Genomic DNA, 10,765 nt, shown 5'->3' on the forward strand with positions numbered 1-10,765 from the left:
TTTCTTTCAAGGTCTGTAAAGAATTGTGTTAGGAAAAAAAAAGGTGTTGGAATTTTGATGGTAATTGTGTTGCATCTGTAGCTGGCTTTCAGTTCAGTAGATGGCCATTTTTACTATATAGATTCTACCTGTCCTTGAGCATGGGAGATATTTCTGTCTCACAATATCTTCTACAGTTTCTTTCTGCAAAGACTTGAAGCTCTTGTCAAACAAGCCTTTCACTTGCTTGCTAAGGATTACTTGAGAAAGGGATTCCACAGAGAGCACAGGTTATAATCTATTTATTGTATATGTTTATATTATTTTCTACCCACATATCTGTAGGCTTCAAGAGAGAAGTCAGTTTTTGTCAGTAATTAGCTTGCAATGTGGGCAGGATGCTCACCCCTGGAGAATGTGTGCTCCTCCACTGAGACTCAGCCAGCTTCCCCCACATGGGATGACCGGTTGTCTCTGTGGCCCTCCAGTCGCACTGATTCTGGAATGCCTGTCCAGAAAGATCCTTCCCCTGTAGCTTTGGGTTAGAAGTTGAGTGATCACTGTCCATTAGCTTGTTCTTAAAGTTTTGATCCACATATTATCTTTAAATAGGTTTGTATATTTATATGTACTTTTTAAAATAAAAATATTTTCTTAAATTTGATTTTTCTTTCTCAAACACTGATGAATGTGGTTAGCAGCAAATCTTGACCATGACTCATCTTAGTTGTTTTTATCTTTTGTAGATGAAGCCTAAACATATCTTCAGTGTCGTTATTTTGAACATTCTTGGGCATTCCTAAGAAATTATTTTTTCTTTCCTTTCTTTCTCCTCCCCCCCTTTTTTTTTTTTTTTAAAAAAAAAGACTACTCATGGAATCTTTTAGAACTTGAATCTTAGATAATATTAAGTAATGAGTGTCTAATATTTTTATTCTTCATTTTCTAAAAGATGTGTTAAAATCCTCCTATTGTCCTTCCTCTTTAGCCTGTAAAATAGCATGCCTAGCCAGCCTGCCTGTCTCCATAACTGCCGCATATCACACTTACTAAGGTTTCTCATGACAGTGACCTGTTATAGAATGTCTTCAAGTAACATCATGAAGTGAAAACTCCCTATCTATCTACACATTGTTCTCTCTGCTAGCGTGAGTTGTAGCCTGTATATTGTATTCCTACTGGTGCCGAAAGCATCACGCGGTATTTATGTGCCATCTGACATAGTTCTGCATGTATGGGATAAAGAGTGACAGATCTGAAGCATTGCGGGGTTTGCTGTTTGTGCGCCCTTTCTTGTTATCATTGCTGTTTTACTCTCTTCATTAATTCTGTCAGGAGCGTCTTCCTCATCGTGGTTCATACTTGGAGCTGGATCTCACAGACCCTAGTGCTATAATTACCCATCACCACATTTTTAGCCTACAGGGTTCAGACTCAACCTTCACCATCCCAGCATCTCCAATCCCCCTAATCCAACTTCCCAAAACAATCCAACAGCCTGACATATTCGGGTTCCTGCTACAATTTGTTTTTTTGACTGAATTAAAAATCATTGTAAAAGTTAGCCTTACAACACTCTCAATGTGTTACTAAATTAAGGTTAACATTCAAGGATAATTTTCAAGCAATTAGCTTTGGTTTTTAGCTGAGCAGAGCACCCCACTTTATGATGCCAAACGCAAACGATTTATACAATGACCATAGTTAGACCAATGTTAGGTCTGTAGCGGTGATTTGCTAATCAAATTCAGGATTTGATTTGAAATGCCTCCGGCAGAAGGCCAATCCAGTCATGAAAAAAACAGAAGCAAAACCCAAAGCCCGGATGAGCCTCCTCGAGAAGGTAGCTGAATCCTTCACTGTCCTTAGCAAAAAGGTTCCAGAAATCACTGCTATTGCTCCTAAATTTTTTCCCAATAAATTATTCGACTGTTCAAGACACAAAACATGTACATTTTGGAATCTAGAGTTATAAAATATTCTGACATGTTTTAATATAAACAGGAACATTTCCAATGATTGCTTGGATCTAAAATGTTTTTCCACTTGACATTTGTTTATACTGCAGAGGAAAGAAACTCTATTTATGGATAACTGAATGGCACAAATAAACATGGGAGAGAGCTGAACAATCAGCTTTGATTGTGCATGAAAGTCTACGATGCCATTGTGTACTCTTGGGCCGTATTCTGATTGCCTGTTTATTTTTACAGAACTGCTGGTGAGCCCATGGAGGAGGAACCAGCCCTGTGAAGTGCCAAGTCTTCCCCGATATTTCCTGTGTGTGACATCATTGTGTATCCCCACCCCCAGCCCCAGCACCCTCAGACACGTCTGCTGCTTGGGTGGCACGGTTTGATGGAACGTAAACACTGGGCATCAGGTTCTGAACAGCAGCTTCACTTGTTCTTTGGATGGACTTGAAAGGGCAATGCAGATTCCTGAAACTAAACCACTGTGAGTCTAAAGTTACAGTAACCAGGATTGGAAGAAACTGCTCCCCGCGTGCATTTATGCTGGAAATCCCACTCCCAGACACGGTGTGAGCTAGAAACCTTCAGTGCAGCACTAGTTGAATACTGTCCGTTTCAGAAGCTAGGACAGCCATCTTCATTCCTGACATCGTCATCAGTGTTTTATTGTGTAGTTTACTGTCAAGTAGACTTAAATTGTTTCTTTTCAGCTATGATGGGAATTACAGACAGATTGCTGTGGGCTGCAGGGATTTTCTTCTTTTGTTTTGTTTTGGATTTTTTTTTTCTGTGTTCTAACACACTTCCATCCTTCCTGGTAAGAGTTCAAGATGGAGCTGGGATGAGGCTTTGTTCTAGTGGGGAAAAAAATCACAGTGTATTTGGCAGTCCAAATGGAACTTGCACACCGTGCCTACCATGTGCCATGGGACAGTATTTTGTGTCCTTTTGTCTGTTTCAAGTTCTCACAGATTATGGATTTGTCTCTTCCACCGCATGCACCTCCATCTAGAGGACCACGGCTGTGGCAGTGCATCTCTGGGCAGATGTGCAGTCTGTGAAAAGCACAGACCTCAGGCGCTGTGGTTTGCACCACATCTTTCCAGCACACCTCTCGCCTTTCTCCATCCGCTGCTTCCTCTAGAGAAATCACCCACAGCCTCCCCGTCCTCAGGGGAGCTTAGCGTTTGGTTTCTACCGTTTACCTTTCAGGCTAACCCACTTTGTTATCCGATTCTGCACACGGCTCAAGCGATGCCACTGAGTGTTCCAGGTCGTAGGGACGCATTACTGAGGATGGCAGTGATCTGAAGTCCCTGTGGATGGGCTAAGGTGGGAGCTGTGTCTGCACATGGAAACTCACCCAGAACTCCACCATTGCACAGCCTGCCTTTCTAGCAAAGGTTCAAAATAAAGGACATTTATTTCTGAGATTAAAAACAGCTTACTAAGTAAAATAGAAGCAAATTAGTCGCTGCCTCTGAAAAATGCATTTCAGTGCATAACTCAAACACCTAAGACACTGAGGTAGAATAGCTCACATATTTAATATCTGACAATGCTTTTGAACATTGATGTTTCTTTTTATATATTTTCCTAACTCAAAGGATATATTAAAGCCATAAGTGAAGATTGTCATGCTTTTATTCAGAAATCTGAAAGAAACCTTAATTAAAACAAGGTTTTAGGGAAGGCCAAGATCTGAAAGACATGGAACAATGTGGTTTTAGTTACGGAGGACTCCAACCTGTAAATCAAAGATGAAAGATCTCACTCACGTAGAATTACATAACTCCCCTTTGTTATACACTCAGGCCACATTTTTCATGCATTTGGTTTTTTTAGGATTACCATTTTAATTTTAAAGACTTTTATTACATATACAAAAATGGCTCGGTACTTGATTTAACATCTTAGAAATTTGAGATACCCTTTGAAATAGGAAATCTGAAATGGAATGTAACTCAGTATTAGGTAAAAATGACTTCCATTGCATAAGGGTTAAGTCAATCTAGACTCATGATTATAATAAATGTTTTCTAAATTCCATTTTCTTGATGTTTTAGAGAAATTCCTGCCAATTATATTTGCTAACTACTTTTTTAATTTTCTTTTTCTTTTCCTTTTTCCCCCCTTGGTAATTGAGAAAATTTATTTAAAGAAAAACAAAGGCTTAAAGGCTTACAAAGAAGACCTCACTTTAAAAGAGGGAAAGTTATCATACTTCAAAAAGCTCTGTAATTGTGAACCTTTAAAACCAACTTCAGAGTTACACGTCCCTGTCACTGCGAATCTATACTAGATGCTGGGTAATGAGACAAAACAAGGCAGCGCAAGTTTATTAATTCACCGATCTCCCTGCCACCGCATGGCCTCGGAAGGTGGCTTCTCCACTGCTCTTCCTGCTACCGCAGGGCCTTGGAAGGTGGCTTCTCAGTCTGCTGAAGCCAAGTCACTAGGACATCTGTGGTAGTTTAGATTATTTAAATACTTAATAAAGAACTAATCACACTCTTCCTCCCCGCTGTGTAACAACACACCTAATTCATTTAAATGCAGATTATTAGGATCCCGAGAGCAGACACACCCTGGTGGGGAATGACACAAGTGAAGGTAGCTTTGTGGGCTGAGAGGTTCTACACCTGATTGCACGCACCCTTACACGAGGAAGTGTGGCCCCAGAGGGCACCCTTACACGAGGAAGTGTGGCCCCGGAGGGCACCCTTACACGAGGAAGTGTGGCCCCGGAGGGCAGAGAGCACCAGTGTTTCTTCTGAAGCTAACCACACTTTCAGTCCAACTGGTATATTTTTCTTCACCTACACTTTAGTTTTTATTGTTCCCAGTGGTCCCCAATGAAAGGCTAATGGAGACACATTATGGCTCCTGGGGCTCATTCTGACCCACCCTTTGAAAGACGACCCCATGAATTCCCTCACAGTCCAGCACAACACACACGTTGAAATAAAATAATTTTTGAGAAATACATGAGTAAAAAATACTAAGTTTAAATAATAGAAACAAAGCAAAATATAATCAGTTTTGTTTTCTATATAATTGGACGTTTTATTTTTGACTGCAGTAAGCAACCCTAGTAAGGACTGAGCAGGTATGAATATCAATGAAAATTTAGACTAGCAAATGAAGAAATATTAGAAGGGAAATATTTTTAAATATTTTATCTAATTTGTAATATCCAGACAGGAGAGAGAACTCGGATTTTGGAGATAATAAATATATTTGTTTAAAAACTCCCACAAGTGACATTTCTACACACACACAGTGCTAGGATCAGAAACGGTGCCTTCAGTGTGCACTACGACCCACTAGGGACACTTTCATTCATCCAACTGAAAACACAGTGGCCTTGAAAATGGGGCGTTTCCTCTCTCGAAGATTTCAAAAACTGTGGGACTAGTCTCTCCCAATAGGTCAGACCTGTTTTATTTCTAGAGGTCAATCGTGAAGCTTTGAGAATGTACTGATATCTTTACGGACTCCACATGGGAGCTTGTGAGAATGGTCCTGAGGGTCGGCTGGAGGAGACCGCCTCCCCGCTCAGCACTTTTAAACTCGCTTTATTTGATTCTGGCACTTTGCTATTAAGGCGATTTATTAAGATTTCTTTTTCTTTTTTTAACTATTTCTCTCTCAAAATTTTTTGTCTATGAATTTCAGTGGAAGCAAGTGTTAAAACTCAGCAGCCTGCCTGGAAAGAAGCCAAAAGTTTGTCTCCTAAGAAATGATTCATTCTGAGCTTGAACTCGCTGCTCCGTCTAAGTGTGACATTGTCTTTCCTAGTCTTATCTGTCTCAATATTCTCCTCCTGCTTTTGGAAATGAAATCATGTGCTCGCTAAGACACACACACACACACACACACACACACAGAGAGAGAGAGAGAGAGAGAGAGAGAGAGAGAGAGAGAATGCAAATGGCACACTTGTAGCCCTACTTCAATAAAGATGACATTTTTACCTCCAAAAGAAACAAAAGGCAAATTATCTGAGGTGGAGAAGAAAGGCTTTCCGTTATCTCAAGGACAGCCAGTGCTGTGGTCACGCTCACCATCAGCTCTCTGTGTTCATGTTATAAATACCCAAGACTATAGAATTGTACAGTCACACAGTACATATATGTTCTATCTATAACATTCCTACCTGGTCTCATGATGTATCTATCTACAGGAATGAGTGTGTCCATTGTTAGTAAGTATGTTGGAAGTAACACCATCAGACAAATCTTAGACCACAAATCTGAGGCTAGCTGGACTGTATCTCAATGATAAGGTATTATAGTGGTTATAATTTATCAACCGTCTTAAGTCTCAAACTAGAAAAGCTAGCAAATATATAATATGCTATATAGTGCTAATATTTCTAACCAATGATTTCCTTTCCCCTAACTGTTTCCCTTGCTTCCTTGCCAATGGCAAATTGGCATATCTACACAATCAGAGTTTCTGAATTCTCCCTACCTTATGTTTCCTAAGCAGAAACAACCCTGCAAATTTCTCTTCTGAGACCCCACTTGGCATGTGTGTCTGCAGGCATTTTATCTAAACCCAGCCTTATAGTCTTGATTGTGTTGTTTACGTATACCTTATCGAAAGATACCTGTCTTAGCTAGCTTTATCTAAAAGCATACCAAGCTTTAATTTATTCTGTACTTGGGGGCTTGCCACTTCCTTTTATTAATGCAGAATTTTATTTTTGGTCAATTATCGCCCACCATTTTTGCTACTATCCAGTTGGGTAATATTGGTTATCAGACAGGGAAGATTTTTCACACTCCCCATGCCCTTCAGAAGACACTTACGTGAGGCAAACCATCAAGTGCACATGACCACCTTAAGTAAGAATAGCAAAGGAGAAACTGGAAAACTATATATTTTGGAAATAAAAATATCTGACACGTGAAATAGAAAATGGACTCCTTTAATTTTCTTGTTTGGTCCTTCTGCACGTACAGGCACAAACAATGCTACGTGTATGTGGTCAGTTGTCTCCAGGGATACCGTGGTCAGGTCGCTGGCCCTCTATAGGACATGGCATTTGTAACAATGACAAAACTGTCACAGGAGTGTCTGGATTGAGCTCTTTGTTGGTTAACATTTAGTAGAAATGGAATAATAAAAACCACAAAAGAACGAAAAGTTTTGTACTCTGAAGAGGAATGTTACTTCCGTGTGTATGCAAAGGCTATTTTTAGAATGGAAAAAGCTCCTTCTCTCTTGCTAAACTGTAAGATTCTCAGACTCTCTTTGGGTGGCTCTGCCAGTGTAGATCTTCACAGAAGCTGGGTGAGATGACATTGTCCTTTCAGGGATGACTGGGCTCAGCGAGTGTGCTGTTGCCCTTCATTGGCAACCCGTGTCATTCGAGACAAACAACCTGATGTTGTAAATCAGCTGGGAAGTCCAGGCAAACAAGTTCATCACTGTTTTGGTTAAGCGCTAGACGATGATTATTGGAGCGAGTGCAGATGATGGGGACTTTGATTTCTGTCACGCGAATGTGTCTTTTGTATTGTGGTCTTGTATCTGTTACTGTAATAAGGTCAGTTGCTTGTCCTCTGTGACCAAGTAGTTTTGCCCTTAATTTTTCGGCTTTCATCAAAATCTGTCATCCGGAACTGCTAAGAAAAGTATACACATAGTCAAACATGAAGTCGTTCTGCCAGTGGTGCGTCCCCACGTGTGCAAGATAATTCCCTAATAAAGGTTCAGCAGCTGATTACGGCACCATTGTTGAACACGCTTTCAGAGTGTTCCTTCTCCCTGCTTCCTAGTCTTTTGGATTTGAAAACACAATATTATTCTCCAAAGGATTGTTGATGTTGTTAGTGTCAACACTCCTTAAAAAGAATAACGATGCCCATTTTGTCTTCTGTTTTTTACTGATTAGATTTTCCTCTAGTCCTATGTGAATAAAAGCTATTTGAAATAAATGTGTCCTCAAGTTTCTACATCCTAGGTGCCTGCCCTTGGGCTCTGTATCACAGATAATCACAAATACATGACATTTTGTGATAAACAACTATAACTAATTGTGAGATATGATGATATACACTATTCTACCTTTCGGAACTCTGGAAATTTGAGGCCAGAGATATGGCTTGGTAGTTAGGAGCACTGGCTGCTCCTGCAGAGGGCCCAGGTTCATCTCCCAGGACCAACATAGCAACTCACAACTATCTGTAGCTCGAGTTCCAGGGCATCTGATACGCTCTTCTTGCCTTTACAGGCCCCTGGCACAAACATGGTATATACCATACATGCAGGTAATACACTCACAAATATAAAATGAAAATTAATCCTTTTAAATTTAAAGATTGGATATGTTTGCTTCCAAGTATTTCTTTGGATGAAATGAAAATTCACAACATAAAAAAAAATTGTAAATCAAAACATAGTTACTAGCTGACTTGCTAGTGCATGCCTGTAGTCCCAGAGCTTTGGAAGCTGAGACAGACAAGACGGTTGCCACAAGTTCAAGGACAACCTGGCTACTTAGTGAGTTTCAAGTCAGCTTGGACTGTAGTGGGAGACCCCGTCTCAAACAAGTTACAGTTACTGGTTTGATCATAGTTTGCTTTTGCTTGTCAGGAGAAAGGGCAATAAGTTCTGCCGAATGCATGTTCCTCTACAGAATGCTATAGTAGAATTCTCTTTATCACATGACTCTTGTACCACATAGGCTATTTACAGATGAGAATGAATATAATTCACTCACCATTGTTATAGTCAGTAAGAGATGCCTACATCTTTCTAGCTTTAAAAAGCCTATGCTCTTTCCAAATGTCCTGTACTGCCCATACAAGAGGACACACTGTGCGTATTTCAACTAAAAATCTATGCCTAACCTCTTGGATGGGCTGTATGCTCAGCCTCTGATAACCTGGGCGGGGGGTTATTAAATTGTGGAGTTAAATGGATCTGGTCATCATGGCTAGATTAGTAGAGTATAAAACAATTATTTTTCACCGTATGCCTCATCGTACTTTAACCAAGACAAGAACTCTAAATTGTCTTTGGAACACACATTACAAATCTTTTGAAATTTAGGTCAGGACCAACACTTATTTTTGTATTTTACAACCCCCTGCAATATTTAACATTCTAAAACATAACTGTTTCCAATGGACAGTGGTTTGGGTTCCTTCTGGGAAAGAATAGGCGTATTTTGTCTAAGAAAATGTAAACTTGAGATGGACTATGTGAGTCGAGTGGATTTCAATGGTAAACACCTTTGTCCTAATCAGATTTGTCAAAAAGCAAATGTTACTTCATGGTTGTCTGTTTTTTAAGTTTCTATGGTGAAAGAAACAGCAGAATGTAAGCGGAAAGATAAGGCTGGGTGTCTGGTTCGCCTAAGGAGCAAGCGTAGTCTAAATCTCAAAGCATGTCTTTCACTTCTCAACACGTTTGTACTTTCAAACCTTGTCATTCCCTTCAGAACCGTGGTACCAGTGTCCTGGCTGATCACAAACAATCCCTCTATGCGTATCTTTGTAATTATTCTGTAAAAACAGAGAATTCTCCTGGCGAGTATCTCAAGAATAGGGAAGCAAGACTCAGGAAAAGAGACCAAGAAATGTTCTTTGTAGAAGACAATAGGAAGTACGAGAACTGAAAAGAGGAGAAAAGATTTAAAGTTCTCAGTATGTCTAAAAACGAAGAAACCCCATTGAACTCCATATTGAAAGAGTTTGCAGTGTAATAAGATAGAGCATAAGCCCGCTTATGTATCTCCTTTAATTGTTTTGTAAGAAATAAGGCTTAAAATTAAAATTTATTATGTCACACTTCAGCTTTCATGATGAGATTTTCCCTTTCTGTATCCCCTTATTTTATTTTTGTTTGTCTTATTCTGGGGGAGAAGGGAGATGGATGGAATCAGGGGTCTTGATGTCAAAGACACAAAGAGTGAATGAAAAGAAAGTTAAAAAATAATCACAAGGGTTAAAATCTTAAGATGTGATCACAGAGAATCCTTTCATGACATAATAAAAGCAAATATGTGGATATTTTTAACATGGTGATATTATGTTTATGATTTATTTCCAATTCTAAAATTTTATATCCGCTTAAATGAGATTGTTTTTAAGAATGCACATTTTAGTGCATTGTGCTTAGTTTGTGTGTTCCTTGTTATTTGTGTTTTGTCGTGATTATTCATTCCAAAAATAAAATAAAATAGAAACACATTTAACATTTCTTCTGTTCTGTCATTGAATTCTCACAAAAATATCACTAGGGAAGTAATATAAAATATCATCACATCAACGCTTAAATGACAAATGAAACTCATCTTTTTGAAGTTCTTTTTAATTTAATTCAGTTTTAAAATTTATTTTTCTTTTTGTTCATAAGTTAGCGTACAATGTATTGAGTCTCATCATGGTGTCTTCATATATATATGATATATATATATCATATATATATTCATATATATCATTATTCTTTGTTCTAAATGGGTCCCTTCCCTAGTATCTGACTCTTTCCTACCTGTTCCCTCCCTCCCTCCCTCCCTCCCTCCCATTAGTTCTTCTGTTTCTTTTAAAGCTAATCTATTACCTCATTTCCCACCTCCACTAGGATTTTTTTCTGCGCTTCACTTGATCTTTTTTCTGGTTTAATGACCTGCAAACACACACATCTAAATGCAAACAAAGATAAGCATTTGATGGAAAGTATGTAATTCCTTAGAAAGGGTGGACAGGAAGCTTAGGAAGAGATCACTTTCCTAATATTCACAAGGCTGTGGATTGAAAACTTACAACCCCACATCGGACAGAGGATTGATCGTCAAA

The 10,765-nt window shown here is 39.1% G+C and overlaps 1 protein-coding gene across 1 annotated transcript in view; it reads left to right on the forward strand.

Annotated features, from left to right (window-relative positions):
- Positions 1 to 10,034, forward strand: part of Hdac9 (histone deacetylase 9) — a 474,463-nt gene extending 464,429 nt beyond the window's left edge. The window contains exon 26 of the mRNA XM_057782117.1: positions 2,193 to 10,034. Within this exon, the coding sequence (XP_057638100.1) occupies positions 2,193 to 2,232 (40 nt within the window). The 3' untranslated portion in view covers positions 2,233 to 10,034. The remainder of the gene's footprint in view (positions 1 to 2,192) is intronic.
- Positions 10,035 to 10,765: the final 731 nt, after the last annotated feature.

Source organism: Chionomys nivalis, chromosome 10, assembly GCF_950005125.1.
Source record: "Chionomys nivalis chromosome 10, mChiNiv1.1, whole genome shotgun sequence".
Classification (NCBI taxonomy): Eukaryota; Metazoa; Chordata; class Mammalia; order Rodentia; family Cricetidae; genus Chionomys; species Chionomys nivalis.